Source organism: Rosa chinensis, chromosome 5, assembly GCF_002994745.2.
Source record: "Rosa chinensis cultivar Old Blush chromosome 5, RchiOBHm-V2, whole genome shotgun sequence".
In the NCBI taxonomy this organism is placed as follows: Eukaryota; Viridiplantae; Streptophyta; class Magnoliopsida; order Rosales; family Rosaceae; genus Rosa; species Rosa chinensis.
In genome coordinates this window covers 23,742,119-23,759,358 of record NC_037092.1, presented here as the reverse complement: position 1 = coordinate 23,759,358, position 17,240 = coordinate 23,742,119, and the positions used below count along the sequence as shown (strand labels likewise).

Here is a 17,240-nt window from a genome sequence, read left to right as displayed (position 1 = left end):
TTCTGGCATCCAATCCGCCACCGCCGCCATCACCCAACACTACAAGCAACGAACCTGTAGACACCCCACCATCTCGAGCACAAATTTGACTCGAAACTAGAACCCACGATTGTGACGCCTGATCAAAGGCCAAACCGGAATTAGAGCCCAAAAACTAATGACATCATTCACTAGGCCATTAAGAGACATCGCCATTGCACCCAAAGCCTCTAAGCAACACCTCCACAGAAGGCTAGGCCAATCTACAGCCCAAGACCAAAGCGTGAAGGAAGCTACCAAACAGCACCAATACCTCATACCTAGCCAAAGCCCATGCTACCACATCGAACAAAACCTAGTTGCCTTTGTGATGCCAAAATTAGTACCTTGGATCCCTATGACCAGATCTGCATGCTTCAACTGACAAACAAAGAAATCCAAAGATGAAGAAGACTCTACAAGGCCTTCGATGATACGCCATAAAAAAAGTGTGACTTGCTCAATCGTTTTGGGCGAAGGAGGATTGAGAATAGCCTAGGCTGTGCCCATAGTGCTCAATGCCAATGAAGGCGCTGCTTGGGTTCTCAAAAAACAAGAGCCATTTAAAAGGAGTGTGCAAATATAGTATTGGCCTTGTATATGGTGATTGTAAGAGTAGGAGGTCCTAAGCTTGATTCATGAACTAGTTATTATATATTTTTACTTGTTATATGAAAAAAAAAATAATAATAACTTTAGTCTTCCTTTTGTAAATGGAAGATCTCAGGTTCGACTCATAAAAATAATTTTTTTAAGTAGTTATATGTGATAAAAAAAAATTATGCTTCTTCCCTGCTGCACTGTTTTTCTCCCAAGAACCCTAACGAGTCTTCCGGCGAGTGGCGCTCGTTCGTGGTGGCCCAGCATTTATGCCACCCTTGGTCACTTGATGTTGGTGCTACTGTCGAACGGGTTTATGGCTATTCAGTTTGTTTTTTTGGCTTGGAGGTTGGTAGCATCAGCTCCAGATTTTGGCTCAATGCTGCACTGAGGCATGTGAGATTGGTGGCGGTGTGGCGGTGATGGAAGCAACGATTAGAGTAACGACAGTGGCGGTGCCGACCGCAGCGTGAGTTTCAGGTGGTGGATTGGTGCACTAGGGATATGTGTCCGTTTTTGGGTAGGGTCCTCTCCTGCACCAGTTTTGCCTAGGGCTCAAGTAATGGCATTGAGTGGTGGAGGTGGTGTTCCTCGTGGTGGTAGTGGGGTTGTCGTTCTTGTTGTCGGCAGCTTTGCACAGTGCGACAAAGCTTGTTGTCGGTTAGGCAGTTTGCTGTTGGTTTCGAGCTTGGGCAAACTTTGGGCTATTGGGCTGTGGGCTTTATTTTATTTTTTATTTTTTTACTTCAAATAATTTCCTACTTTTCTAGGGACTTATGCTTGTTAATTCTTAATGAGCGCTAATGAGTATTGTTTTGCTTTGCCTATTTGCTTTCATAACTCATAGGCTGAATTTTATTTAGTGAGCAATGAATACCTATGTATTACCACAATACCTCTACAAGTTCTTGTCTATCAAGTTATTGGCAGCGGCGGGTATGTAATAGTTATTCTGGCTTGAGATTAATATAGCCGCGATGCCTTCATTCAAAAAGAAAAAGAAAAAAAAAAGTTATGTGATAGAAGAAAAGGAAAATTCTACAATGTGTTAACGTATGACATACATACAATTGCCTTAAAAGTGGTAAAATGAGTCCTCAAAATAGTAATATTAGTCCTCAAAGTAGTAACATGAGTCAAACAATGTATTGGGTTGATAGGCAATGATCATTCCATTAGAACAATGTACTTGTGAAACATGCACTCCACCTGCTTGTCAGTATGCCTATAAGAACTGGCCACTGCCTGTTCGAGTTGCGTTCTGTTCCTTGGCCTTCAATAAAAGAAGAAAAAGAAAGCAATTTCTTTAACTCGATGATATTTGACCTGCTTTCATAGTCTCAGTACTGTGTGGCTCTTTTTGCAATTTAGGCAGGATATATAACAGGTGTTTGTTATTTTCTGATGAAGCGCAGATCTCTGAAAGCTCAGGATTTGGCGGGAACACTCCCACCAGAGTTGGCGAGGCTTCCCTATCTACAAATAATGTAAGCACACTCCATGTTTGAGTCGGGCATAGCAAGCAAAACAGGACTTTTGGTCATATTGTATGTTTTGTTCCAAATTTTTAGTATCTATAACCACGACTCATTTTTCTTTGTTCTTTTCTTCTTTAGTGACCTCTCCCGCAACTATCTGAGTGGTGCCATCCCTCGAAAATGGGGCTCCCTGCCGCTAGTTAACATGTACTAAATTAATTTCTCTCTCTCTCTGTATACATATGTGTGTGCGCGCGCGTGCGCTCGCGTGAGTGTGCAATCAATATTCATCTCATGTTCATATTATCATATCAAATTTCTTCCACAAATGAAGAATCTAAAACAGCTTTAATTGATTAATTGACGGCCCCTTGGTGTTGACGAGTCATTTGAATCATAAATATTGAATCTTACCTATGGATTTGTTTCATTTCATATTTACAGCCAATTAGTGTTATGGAATCATTCTCCTTATAAAAATGATTACAACTATGAGTATTGTTGCAGTTCCCTTGCTGGAAACCGTTTAACAGGTTCTATCCCCATTGAGATCGGAAATATTAGCACCCTGCAAAGTTTGTGAGTGATTCCTCTTTCTTTCCTTTTTCCCTTGCGTAATATATGAAGTTGCTTAACAGAATTGATATCTTTTTTGTTTTGAGTGTAGGGAGATCACTTCCAATAATTTTTCAGGACTTCCTCTGGAGCTTGGGAATTTAACTAGCACAGACAGAATGTATGACACCAGATAATAGATAAATGGTTTATTTGATTCTCTGAGTTGTAAACAGAGGTTATTATCGCCAGTAAATCAGCTATCTGTTTGATCTTTGTTTAGAATTATTATCTCCCATTATCTTCTCTTTTAGGCTTCTTTCCTCAAATAATTTTACTGGGAAGTTGCCTGAAACATTTGCAAGGCTTACCACACTAACGGACTTGTAAGCTTTTTTATCATTTTTTCTTTCTTATCATGTTTCCTTAGCATCCAACTTAGTCCGTATAAATTGCAGTCTGAGATTAATTTGTAACAATTTTCTTTTTCCTACCATCATGCAGTCGGGTTTATGACAGTAACTTTTCTGGGAAGATACCTGATTTCATTCAGAAATGGAAAAATCTTACGAAACTGTTAGTGTTTTGTACGTTTGTAAGTTTGTTATCTTTACTGGTAGCTGATTCTGGACATTTTATAACACTGATTTAAATTATAACTTGTTGAAACAGAGTAATTCAGGCTAGTGGTTTGACTGGGCCAATTCCATCCAACATCTCTGTTTTGAAGGAATTAACTGACTCTGTTAGTATAGCATTTGAGTTAATAGCTATTTATAAATTCAGAACAGATTTGGAATTATGCAACTGCTATTCATGGTCGATTTTAACTTGCAGGAGAATTACTGACTTGGATGGACCTGAAGCAACTTTTCCTCCACTTGATAATATGACAAAACTGAAAACACTGTGAGTTAATGCTCTAATTGCAGATATGTATATCTTGCTGTACCAAAAGTCTTTGCAAATTCAAAGTTTTAGTGTATGTGTTTCAGGATGTTGAGGAATTGCAATCTTATTGGAGAGCTACCTACGTATCTTGCGAATCTGACAGAGTTGGACATGTAAAATAACCATATACATGCTCACAACATATGCACACAATCATAAAAGGGATTAAGGCTTACCTTCAGCAATTACTGGCATGGATTCCATCTTATGCAACTGCAAACACGAACACTGAATATAGCCTTCTGTTACTTACCAACTTGCTTCTCAATGGACAGAACAATATGCAAAACGTCGGTAGTAATCAGGGACCAATTCATCTGTATATATAGGTGACTTAAACCTCAAGAAGCTTCCCATTAAAGCTATCCATATCGGTTTAGGTTTCCTAGTTAGATTCTTAATGTATCACAACTTGTAGCCTTCCTTGTAGACTAAGCAATAGATTACTATCCTTAATGAATTGATACACTATTCATTAAGTCACTAGTATTGATTTACTGTTTGTATCCATGTTAAACTAGGATTGATATTAAGCTAATCATCAATTACTTTATGATGATATGTGTTATGTCCATATTTGATCTTACAATCTCCCCTTTGGACTCACACATATCATGCTCGATGATTTGCACCAGAGAACATCAAAACCTACTTAACTTACTGAAGTGCGCGCCAGATAACAAACTTAAATCGAAAATCCATTCCAACATGGTCAGATCACAGTTACTTATGCAGAGCAAGAAACAGTATACATTTTAACAAAAATGCAGAGTTTCAAAACCACAAACACAAGCTCCTGCAATCCACATATGTCAAACCAGAAGTGATACAATATATGTTAATGTGTATCAACAAGTAAACATATATTAGGTCCTACTTTATGTTTCTAAAACCAAAAACTCAAGCAAATTTACTGAACACTGATGGCTTAAAGATATTGCTTGAACCTTAACATCATGCTTCACATGATTTAAGCCATCTGATAGCAAGTATAACTTTAAACACAAAATCGATAATTTTCAGAACATTCAACAAAAACTGCAGTAATAACCAAAATCTGAAAATACCTCAAAATTTATTAATAATAAAATCTGTCATTACAAACAAGTTGTGATAAACAAAATAAAAGATCACAACTAAAACACAAGAACTCAAAAAACCTTAGAATTTTAAATGCTCCAACTGGACTAACTCTCTACTGAACCTAAGCATCTATATTAGCTAAAATTCCAATGCTTGCTGTATGTTTCTGGAATGCTGCTACTGACAATGCCTTGGTGAAAGGATCTGCTAGCTGTGAATTTGTGTCAATACTCAAAACAGCTATTTCACCATGCTTTACTCTTTCTCTAACACTGTAATACTTTAGATCAATATGCTTGGAATTATTTGACCTTTTACTGTTCTTGCTAAAGAAAACTGCAGCCTCATTGTCACAATAAATCGCAAGTGTTCCAGCCACAATGTGACTCAATACTTTGGTCTGCATGAGAAAATTCCTAATCCAAAGTCCTTCACACACAGTTTCATATACTGCAATAAATTCAGCTTGCATAGTAGAAGTTGAAACAAGTGTTTGTTTCATGGTTTTCCAAGCAATAGCACCTCCTGCAAGCATGAACACATATCCACAAGTCGACTTCTTGGAGTCTGGATAATTCCCTGCAAAATCCGAGTCTGAGAATCCTATGAGTTTCAGATCCTCCACTTGCCTATAAACTAGCATATGGCTTTTAGTTCTCTGCAGGTATCTCAACACTTTCTTCCCAGCTACCCAATGTTCATGGCCTGGATTAGATTGGAATCTTGACAAAATCCCTACTGCAAAAGACAAGTCTGGCCTAGTGCAGACTTGCGCATACATGAGACTTCCTACAAGTCTGGCATAAGGCTTTGACTCCATATTTTCCTTTTCAACATTACTATTGGGACTTTGCTTCTTGGTTAACTTATCTCCTTTGGACATGGGAACTTCTCCAGCTGCACACTTCTCCATACCAAACCTCTTTAAAACTTTGGTAATATAATTGTGTTGAGACAAACCAAGTAGTCTCTGTGCCCTATCTCTTTTAATCTCAATACCTAGTACATAGGATGCTTCTCCTAAGTCTTTCATGTCAAAATTCATTGACAGAAAACTCTTAGTATCTTTAAGCAATTTAATGTTACTGCTAGCCAAAAGTATATCATCCACATAGAGTACCAGAAAAATAAAATTGTTCCCAACAGTCTTCAAATAAACACACTCATCAACAAGATTTTCTGTAAATCCAAAAGTAGAAATCACAGAATCAAATTTCTTGTACCACTGTCTAGAAGCTTGTTTTAGGCCATAAATTGATTTTCTTAACTTACACACTAAGTTTTCACTTCCAGCTTGTACAAACCCTTCTGGCTGCCTCATATAAATCACTTCATCTAGTTCGCCATTCAAGAAAGCTGTTTTAACATCCATCTGGTGCAGCTCCATATCAAAATGAGCCACTAAAGCCATGATTATCCTAAACGAGTCTTTTGTAGAAACTGGAGAAAAAGTCTCAGTAAAGTCAATGCCCTCCTTCTGTGTAAAACCCTTGGCAACTAATCTTGCTTTATGTCTCTCTACATTGCCATTTGCATCTCTTTTGGTTTTGAAAACCCATTTACAACCTATAGGCTTCTGGTTGGGGTCAGGTTCAACTAATTCCCAAACTGCATTTTGACTCATGGAATTAATTTCTGCTTCCATTGCTAGCTGCCATTGATGAGATTCACTACTTTCAATGGCCTGATTAAATGTAGTTGGATCATTGTCCTCTGCACAGTCCATTTCAATTTCTGCTTCTTGTAGATAAACAATGTAGTCACTCTCTTCCCCCCCATAAGTTGGTTTTCTTGCTCTCTGTGATCTTCTAGGTTGAGCTACTGGAGGATTTTGAGGTTCAGTTACTTGACCAGTTACGTGGTCAGTTACTTGGTCAGTGACATGGGCAGTGACTTGACCAGGTACAGTTACTTGGGTAGTTACATGGTCAGTGACATGGGCAGTGACATGGGCAGTGACTTGATCAGGTACAGTTACATGGTCAGTGACTTGGTCAGTTACTCGACCAGGGACAGTTACTTGGTCAGTGACATGGTCAGTCACTTGACCAGTTACTCGACCAGGGACAGTTACTTGGTCAGTGACATAGTCAGTTACGTGACCAGTGACATGATCAGTTACATCTTGTTCTAAAGGCAATGCTACACTTAAATTCTCATCTGACACAATTTCCTCGAAAACTGAGGTTAAATCCTCAAGGTTTGTATTGTGAACTTTTTCACTTAGAAACTTTACTTGATGTGTTTCAAAAATTCTAGGTGAATGATGAGCAGAATATAACTTATAGCCTTTAGATTTATCTGGATAACCTACAAAATAGCAACTAACAGTTTTGGGGTCAAGTTTATTCAAGCTTGGATTATAAATCCTAGCTTCTGCATGACATCCCCAAACATGACAGTGATGAAGACTAGGTTTCCTGCCACACCAAAGCTCAAAAGCAGTATTTTCTATGGCTTTGCTAGGTGTTCTGTTGCAAATATAATTTGCAGTTTTTAAAGCCTCACCCCACAGAAATTTAGGCAAACCAGTTGTACACATCATGCATCTAACCATGTTCAAAAGAGTCCTATTCTTTCTCTCTGCAACACCATTCTGTTGTGGATTATAGGGTGTTGTGTATTGAGCTTTAATTCCATTGTCTTGCAAAAACAAGGCAAATGGACCCTTTTGTTGGCCGGATTCAGTGTACTTTCCATAGAACTCTCCCCCTCTATCTGACCTTACTGTTTTGATTTTCTTTTCTAGTTGATTTTCTACCTCAGACTTAAAGATTTGAAAGGCTTTCAATGCTTGTGCCTTTTCTGAAAGTAGATAAATATAACTGTATCTAGAAAAGTCATCAATGAATATGATAAAATACACATTCCCACAGATAGTTTGATGCCTAAATGGTCCACATATATCAGTGTGTATGAGTTCTAATAAATTTTGGCTTCTATATGCAGTCTTCTTTCTAGTATTAGTTATTTTTCCCTTAAAGCATTCAACACAGTCTGTTAGATCAGAAAAATCAAGTTCATTTAGGATGTTGTTTTTCACCAAAATTTTCAGTCTCTCTTTTGAAACATGGCCGAGTCTTCTATGCCATAAAAATGCAGACTTTTCATTTAGTTTGGTTCTTTTAACACCTGTTAAAGTGCTAGTACTGTTTGTGTTATCTTCAACAAGTAAAATTTCTTGTTGAGCCATTGAACAACTTAACTGTAAATAATCATTCGAGATAACACCAGAACCAATTTGAACAGAATTTTTAGAAATAAGAATTCCATTACTATCAATAACAAGTCTACAACCAGATTTTACTAAAAGAGAAACTGAAACCAAATTCCTTCTCATGGAAGGTACATAAAAAACATTATCCAAAACTAACAATTTTCCTAATCCTAGATCGAGCTTTAAGGTTCCAATAGCCTTGACTGCCACTCTCATGCCATTGCCTACACACAGGTTCACTTCATCACTTTTTGGGATTCTGCTCCTTATGAATCCCTGCAAAGAATTAGTAATATGAATAGGTGAGCCTGAATCTATCCACCAAGACTGTGGTTCAATATTTATAAGATTAATTTCTAAAGAAAAAACTGTATTAGAAAAAATCTTACCCTTTTTGGCTAACCAATTTTTATAGCCAGTGCAGTCCTTTTTCATGTGTCCTACTCTTTTGCAAAAGTAGCACTTGAACCTAAATGGCCTGTTTTCCTTGGCCACTGCAGCTGTTGAACTCTTAGTTATGGCTTTGGTAGGCTTGAGCTTATTCTGGGGCTTTTTCTTCTTAGGCTTCTCTATGAGATTTATGGCTGTAGCAGGTTCTTTTTCTTCCTTGATCCTAGCTTCCTCATCAACACAGATGGATATAAGTTCATCTAAAGTCCAGTTTCCCTTTTGAGAGTTGTAACTGGTCCTAAGATGACTAAAACTGTTAGGCAAGGAATGAAGTGCATAATGCACTACCTGCTCATCCCTAACGCCCATCAAGAGCTCCCTGAGTCTGCCATTTATATTGATCATCTTCATAATATGTTCTCTAACTCCCCCTGAACCCATGTACTTCAAATCATGAAACTCCTTGGTTAGTCTAGCTGCTTCTGCCTTTTCACTTTCTTTAAACTTAGCACCTATGAGTTCCAGAAAATCTGATGCTAGCTCAGGTTCTTCTATACTTCCCCTGACAGTCTTGGACATAGAGGTACGAATGAGATTCTTAGCCATTCTATTGGATCTATGCCACTTCTTGTAAAGGTCAGTTTCTTTCTTGGTGCTCTTTTCATTCAACTCTATAGGCTTATCCTCAGTAAAGCAATAGTCTATATTCTCATGCATTCCCATATAGTTTTCTACAGAATCTAGCCAAGCTCTATAGTTGGTTCCAGTTAGCATCAAGACACTGTTCAAGTTCATGTAAGAGTTACCTAAGGAGCAAAACAAAAATTCGTGTGAGTTCTCAATTTGTAAAGAAAATAACTTTAAGTTTTCTGTGTTTTATTTAGCTTTAAGCAACCAAAACAAGAACATACAGAAAACCTAAACAATCCATACTTGCATTCATATCAGTCCATAACCAAAAATAATGTTAAGCAACACTTTTGAGCAGAAGCATAACATCCTGGAGTTCTTTATCAATATACCATGTTCAATGAAAACAAGTTATCCAAAGAAATTTATCCACATCTTTAGACAGAAGAAAAATTTCTAAGTATCCGTATTTATTTTCATCAAGCACGCATATTGCTGTTTTGTATTCTAAAACCATACTTGACCACTTCTTTGGAAGATAAAACTGAGGCATAGTTTTAAAACACAAAACACAATTTCAGTTTTGTTATTCGATCAGTTACTTGATTAGTTACCTGACCAGTTACTTGGTCAGTGACCTGGCCAGTTACATGGTCAGTGACCTGGCCAGTTACATGGTCAGTGACCTGGCCAGTTACATGGTCAGTGACCTGACCAGTTACATGGTCAGTGACCTGACCAGTTACTTGGTCAGTGACCCGACCAGTTACATGGTCAGTGACCTGACTAGTTGGTCAGTTACCTGATCATCGTTTTCTGCCAACATCAATGAAGAATGCTTTGTGCATCATAATCACTTATGCCAACAGAAAACCACAAAACCCATGAGCTTTTAACTTTATATTCTACCCAGATTCATCCTTGTAAGAAAATTAAGCTCTCGTATCTGTCAATTTTAATAATGTGTAAACAAAATCTGGGAGATTTTTGTTCTTCATGCAATTTTTACACAATCACAGATACAATACCATATCATCAATTAATTCATCATGCATATTCAAGCACAATCAAAATTGTTTCGATTCCAAGAAACCACAGAACAATCAAGAAATTGTAAATTTCATCCGGTCACCATCTACTCTAACCTAACGCACGCCGGGAATGCAACTAGTGTTCTTGAGCACAATCAAAATTCAATTATCATGCTATGAATCGAAATCAATTTCACAGAAAAACCTGTTTTTGCTTTTTCCCCAATTTGCTGCTAAAAATCACAGCGGAAGCGTGAACTTGATATTTAACCAGATGCAGCAATTGACTTAAGTAACTTACCTTGATCAGTTACATGACCAGTTACATGGTCAGTTACCTGATCAGTGACTTGGTCCGTAAAGCAAAAACCCTTTTTTTTTTTTTTTTTTTTTTTTTGTGTTTGTTTTGCAAAACCCTAAAACGATTTTGATACTTGTGAGCCTATGCTCTGATACCAATTGTAAAATAACCATATACATGCTCACAACATATGCACACAATCATAAAAGGGATTAAGGCTTACCTTCAGCAATTACTGGCATGGATTCCATCTTATGCAACTGCAAACACGAACACTGAATATAGCCTTCTGTTACTTACCAACTTGCTTCTCAATGGACAGAACAATATGCAAAACGTCGGTAGTAATCAGGGACCAATTCATCTGTATATATAGGTGACTTAAACCTCAAGAAGCTTCCCATTAAAGCTATCCATATCGGTTTAGGTTTCCTAGTTAGATTCTTAATGTATCACAACTTGTAGCCTTCCTTGTAGACTAAGCAATAGATTACTATCCTTAATGAATTGATACACTATTCATTAAGTCACTAGTATTGATTTACTGTTTGTATCCATGTTAAACTAGGATTGATATTAAGCTAATCATCAATTACTTTATGATGATATGTGTTATGTCCATATTTGATCTTACAGGACAAATTGTTAGTATAAATGTTTTTCGTCTTGTGTCTCCTCTGTTCAGATAAATCATTTTCTTTCTTGATGTTATTATATTAAAAAATCATTTTGGCATAATTGCATGACTTATAGAAAATGTTAGAGAACTATGTCCCGTAAGTATTGTTTTGATAACTACTACTGAAGTCCAATTATACAAAGTATGTAGTCTAGGTGGTAGAAACATAGAGAACTATGAGTCTCTTCCAGTGAATTAAATTGAGAGTGTTTTATGTAGTGATCAAGTCACATGTCCGTTTTTTAATCTTTAATCAATGTAATCATGCGCCTTCAGGCTTACACTGAGCTTATATTTTAGCAGACTCAGGATTTTATTGGACACTTGCCTTACTCTGTCCATATTTTATCATCGATCGGAGGATTCAATTAGATGAGATCATAAGAAAACAATTGAAACTGTTGCAAGATTTAGAAATGTAAGAGGGAAAAAGGGAGAGGAAGAGCTAAAGCAAAACCTACTTCAAAATGCCACCTTCAGTTCCTCTGAACACCCTAAATGTACAAGTTAAGAACATTTTGATCAGGTATCTTGTACTTTATGTTTTAATTACCTTCACTGCTACCATTTTCCTTCAATCGGTCGGCAACTTTAGTATACTTGTGTTCCATCCTTATCCACCGAGTGTTGGTATGCCAATTTTGTACTTTTTTACTTAATTTCTGACTGATGATCAGTTCTAAACAACATATGATCCTACTATTATGCACATGTTTGTTGTGTATCTCATTCCATAACGCATATCAATTATCAATTAATGAAGTGCTAAATTCATATCTCATTAACAAATATAGAACTGCTTTATATAGTCTGTACTCTGTACTTTTACTGCAACAATTTCAGGTCAGATGCTTCAAATTATTCTTTACAATGGCCAATTAGTACATTATATATGATTCTTAATCATTTCTGGGATTTTGATCCTACTGTGACATGCTTTTGATATTGTTTTGTTTGCAGAGACCTCAGCTTTAACAAGCTTCCTGGGAAAACTCCTAGCCCGTTTGTTTATAAAGATAATTCGGATTACATGTAAGCAATTCAAATAACAGATTTTGACTCTCTTACACCAACATTCAGACAAATATTCTTCAGTGGTTCAACAAGCTCAAATTATCAATTTTCTTGCGGACTATAATGATTAATGACTCACAGCTTGTGTATTCCTAAACTGTTAGAACATGGCCATAACAAAAAACAATAATTTCTTAAGGTAACTGTGGAATCGATCTCAAAGAAACTTTACAAACCAGGCCTGGCCAGGCCACTTTATTGTAGAAGCCCAGGCTAAATTACCAACCTATTAATCTTTCTATGATCATTTTGGAATTTGTTCATTTTAATCAAAAGCACTGGAATAGTTTAAAATTATTGCAGACCTTTGTTAGTTTATGTACAATTTGTAGTGATTTATTCTGTGAATATATATCCCTTGGACATTTGGCTAGAAATATAAATAATCTCTTGTATGTGATATTTCTGATAAAAGTATGTGCCAAGGCACTTAGAACTGATCAGACATAAGCCAATTTTATTTAATGAACACTGCATTTTTCACTTATTTGTTTTTGATTTAATATGTTTAGATTCTTTATCGGAAACTTGCTGAATGGACCAGTACCCGAATCGCTGAAAGGAAATAACATGGTTACAAATTTTAAAATTTAGTTAATGAATAAGGAAAACTACGTTATCTACTACATGAAGCATAGTACATCCATTATGGTGTGAAGTAGAACTTTGGAGCTTGATTTGCAATTATACCATCAACATGCTAGATGAAAGTACAATTTAAAAGCACATAATTTTTTAGCCTTACGAAATATTTGAAAGATGGTATCTCTCAAAGGTTTGAATGACACAAAATAAATTGAAATTATTATGAAATTTTTTTTTCAGGAAAGAAAAAACAAAAACCATTATCATGTTCGCAACTATTGAAAATAAAAGGATAGTAACTATTTCGGTTAGTTATATGTTTCTAAATTTTAATGAGTCATTTTTGTAAGATCCTAAAACTTTAGAGGTACATTCCTATAAAGGAAAAAGAATGATAAATTAGTAATTTCATCAACCTTGACTTGTAGTCACTCATTAGCTCATCTGAACCATTCTATGAAAGGAAAAATTGTGCTTGCCTTTTCTTTCCTTCACGGAGGCCAACTCCCTTTTCTTTTCTTTTCTTTTTTGTGTCTGAAGCACGTGACTCAATGATGCAATTCATGCATTTTTATTTTGTTATGTTAAGGTTTTTGAGTTTTTTTGAGCTGTTTGGGTCTTATTACGGGTTATTCAATATTATATTGTGGTAGAGTAAACGTATTAGATTGGAGATTTAGGATCTAGGGTGAGGGGTACGCTGGTGTTCTATCTGTTATTCAGCATGTAATTGTCACTAATTTAGTTCGAAAGAAGCTTAATTGTGTAACTGCCACGAAGTTCAATTAAAAGGGACTTACGGTAACAAAAATTTAGGCTAAATGCTTTTGTTAAAAAAAAAAAAAAAATGTTAGGGAGCTATAATGAATTTTACTCTTTTGTTTTGGGGTGTACTCCTTTTAGTTGTTCTCTTTAATGGTTACAAATCTTTTTTTGCTTTCATTCCAGAGTCGTACTCTCTCCATATAAATTGTGGTGGAAAAAAAATTAACTGTTACTGAAAATATCACCGAGTCCAACATATGAAGCAGATGACAATCCAGGTGGTCCTTCATCATTTTACCAAGGCGGAAGCAATTGGGGGTTTAGCAGCACTGGTTACTACCCTGATGATGACCGTCCTCAAGACACCTTTATTGTGTCTAATAAATCTACACTCTCTATGAGCGATCCTCAACTGTACACGACTGCACGCGTTTCACCCATCTCTCTAACTTATGTTGGGTTTTGCCTGATGAATGGAAACTACACAGTGAAGCTCCATTTTGCAGAGATAATGTTTACAAATGGCAAAACATATCATAGCTTGGGAAGGCGTATATTTGATGTCTACATTCAGGTAGCTAATTACATACATTTCCACGGTTCTAGTATTCAACAAATGATGATTAGGTTTTGGCCAATTGAAAAATGAGTTTTACGTTTATGAATTTCGAGTAATGACGTAATATATTGAAATCAAGACTGAAATATAATTTTCATTGTGAGAATGAAACGGTAAGTAATTAAAGTAGTATATTGCAGGGGAAACGAGTGCAGAAGGATTTTAATATTGCGGATGTAGCAGGTGGGAATGGTAAATTAGTCATAAGAAACTATACGTCTATACCGCTTCTGTAACAAATCATACCTTGGAGATTTGTTTCTTTTGGAACGGGAAAGGAACACAGGTTATCCCTACCGGAGGACTCTATGGTCCTCTTATATCCGGCATTTTTGTAGACCCATTTGGTAAGTTTTGCACTCTTATGAGCTTCTTCTAGTAATTATTTGTAGAGAATGGGGAGTTTCTCACATCTAGTAAAGGTTCGTGTTAGGAGTCTGATATTTCATTAAACTCCACTTCAGCTCTCTCGTATAACAGTGTCTTGAGCTTTTGATTGGATTTTTCAGTTTCTTTTACTTTGAATTGCCACAAAATTGCATCCACCTACTTATTTCTTGACTTGAGAGTTAAGATATACATTATGTGCTACCATTAATTTGAGTTTTATTTGCATTAAAATTGATTTTATTTGTTATGCTTTGAAAAAGAAAAAAAGAAGAAGAAAGATTTCTTGAAATGTTGCCTTCGGATTATTGTTTCTTCGGAAATAATAAAGTTGTTGCCTCTCAATATTCCCATTCATTTAGATGATGTCTCAGTTGCCAAAAAAAAAAATGTTATCGTCAATCACTGAGAAATTATTTTGTCAATTTTACATTAACGGTTGCCTTTGGTGATTTGTTGCTTCAAAATATCAATGTCTCTATGGTTGATGCCTCCGGAAAAAAAAAATGTTGCCTCAAAATTTGGTTACAAGTTATAAGGGTTGCCTCGATATTTAAATGGTAATGAAAATAGTTGCCTTGAGAATTTGGTTACCAAGAAAACAGTTGTCTGAATATATATTATCAGTGCTTCCGGATATAATGCAGAGACAACAAGTCTGATCTAAACATGGTTGCCTAGTATATTACTTTAAAGGTTTTGGGTTGCCTGTCGAATACTCCGTTGCCTTTTGGTTAATGTTGCCTCAAAACAAATAAATATATGCACTCCTCATTTCTTGACACTTTGATATTGTCTCTTACGCTGATGCCATGAAAAACCATCTCATTGATTGCTGCCTTCGGTTTATATTTTGAGAAAATGGACATTCAATATACCTCCATGATCAAATTTAATTTTGATCAAGAATTGAGAGACATTTGATGGCTACAAATGTGGGGTGACTAAAGTATCCGAAGTCACGAAATCGGATAAATAATGTTGTCTATTAAATTCCAAAATCCTTGACCTGCGAAGACTCGTTGCCTAAATATATGTGGCTTGATATTATCTTGCTTAATGAGTCTGAGGCTAATTCAGACAAACTCAAAAATGTGGGGGTCAAGGGAAAACAAGAAAAAAATAGGCTCTTATATTTAAATGAGATTGGATAACTAAAAATCTAATGAAGATTACTTATTGTTGAGATTATTCAATAAGCTGTGTAGGTCAGAGTTGATTTTGGCCAATACGTACTCTGACAAAACCACTAGGCTAAAGGCCGAATCTAGTGGTTAATACATCGAGGGGGATGAGATTATGCCTATAACAAAGGTCAAGAGTGATGGAAACCCAACCTATGTGAATGGTGATCCCAAAAAGTAGGTTCATATGGGTAACAACATGTCACTTGTTGATCAATGATGCACTATCAAAATAAAATTTGGAGTCCATCCCTATGATGCATAGATAGTGCTTTAACTGGAACGTATAAGGATGAACTTTGTTTTTAATAAGTACCATAACCCTTACACATAGGTGGTGTGTTTGATTCCAGTACACACTTGATGAACTTACCTATATGAGTGTGGAAGTGAGGCCGCTTCCTATGAAACTTGGGCAAGTATTCTAGAGCACTCATGAATATCCAGGTAGGGACGCATGACCTATTCATGCCCACATACGGAAAATGCTTGATTTTGAGAGTTCAATGTGGATGGTAGTTCTCTGATTCATATTAAGAAATTTTAGTTCATAGAAAATTTAATTTTCACCAAATTTCTGTGGATCACAATTATTTATCATATGGCTGGTTCATAGTCCAAAAGACACCAGTTCAGAAGCAATAGATTTTCATTTTCCTTTTGCACTCTTTAATTTCCTTTTTCAGTTAGCGGTTTCTGTATTTTGAAATATCTGGGGGACTGTTGGAAATTTTGATTGTGTATTTCAAAATACTTTGTGTAACTCCCAATTCATTGAAAAATTATTTACTATACATTTATTCTAAAACGTTACTAATTCATTATGGTTATAATATTAGAGCATATTAAGGTTACGGGAGTTACAATATTCCAATAATTATCTTATTAAATTTGCATCATATCTCTAAGCCTTTTCATCTACTATATATATCTGTCACTTCTTGCTCTTACACACACAATGAAATTCATTATCTTCTATAGTTCTCTTCTAGCCATTTCTCTAATGAGTTCATACATATTTTAGAGTGTGCTTTGTTCTTGCTCTTCCATAACGCCAAAGGAAAAAAAATCAAGAATTTTTAGGTTCCAAGTTTGCGAGTATACGCTTACAAGGATTAACAGTTGTTGTACCTTGTAGGGTAGGGCGCCACCGACTTGCTACATCGAGACATTGTCTCCGATGGGCAAAATCTGCTCTTAAGGATAATGTTTACATGCTTTAACCTTAAACTCTTTTCGAATGATTTGTCCTTTGGAAGTCTACAAATTTAAGAGATAAGTCCTATAATTCATATTATTTTAATCTATTATGAAAATAACATTATGATTATTATTTATTATAAATATATTGTATTTTTGAGATCTTGTTGGAGGTAAAATCCAGTAACAGAAGTAGCATCCGTCAACTAAATTTTCCAACACAAACCGATTTGAACCTAAGTATGTTCCGATGAAACATAGTCTCTGCACGCTTTGGGTGTTTTTGAGCATTCACAATTTTGAAATGATGGCAGGGACTTAATTAAAACCCAAGTATGTTCCGGTAACTTAATAAAAACCTTTAAGAATGAATGAGGCACAAAAACCAAAATAAAAATTATGACAAATAAAACAAAAAAAACAAAAATATGAATCATGTGTGTGTCGGGAATATGTGGTCTGAAAAATTGAATCGAAGGTGCCCACTGCCCAG

General features: G+C 35.9%; 1 protein-coding gene across 1 annotated transcript; it reads left to right on the top strand.

Moving 5' to 3' along the window:
* Window positions 1–1,180: 1,180 nt before the first annotated feature.
* On the top strand, window positions 1,181–3,719 carry LOC112203469 (probable LRR receptor-like serine/threonine-protein kinase At1g53420). Its single transcript, XM_024344434.1, has 10 exons — window positions 1,181–1,297; window positions 1,990–2,105; window positions 2,190–2,303; window positions 2,604–2,675; window positions 2,764–2,832; window positions 2,966–3,037; window positions 3,156–3,227; window positions 3,324–3,413; window positions 3,489–3,560; window positions 3,647–3,719. The coding sequence occupies exons 1-10, from the start codon at window positions 1,181–1,183 to the stop codon at window positions 3,717–3,719; spliced, it is 867 nt and encodes a 288-aa protein (XP_024200202.1).
* The last annotated feature ends 13,521 nt before the right edge of the window (window positions 3,720–17,240 follow it).

What these genes read in the sequence shown, in the direction of transcription:
- LOC112203469 (XM_024344434.1), top strand. Translation starts at nt 1,181, where the DNA reads ATGGCATTGAGTGGTGGAGGTGGTGTTCCTCGTGGTGGTAGTGGGGTT. An exon ending in TTAACTAGCACAGACAGAAT is followed by an intron (nt 2,833 to 2,965) that starts GTATGACACCAG and finishes CTTCTCTTTTAG; the next exon opens with GCTTCTTTCCTCAAATAATT. An exon ending in TCTGTTAGTATAGCATTTGA is followed by an intron (nt 3,414 to 3,488) that starts GTTAATAGCTAT and finishes TTTAACTTGCAG; the next exon opens with GAGAATTACTGACTTGGATG.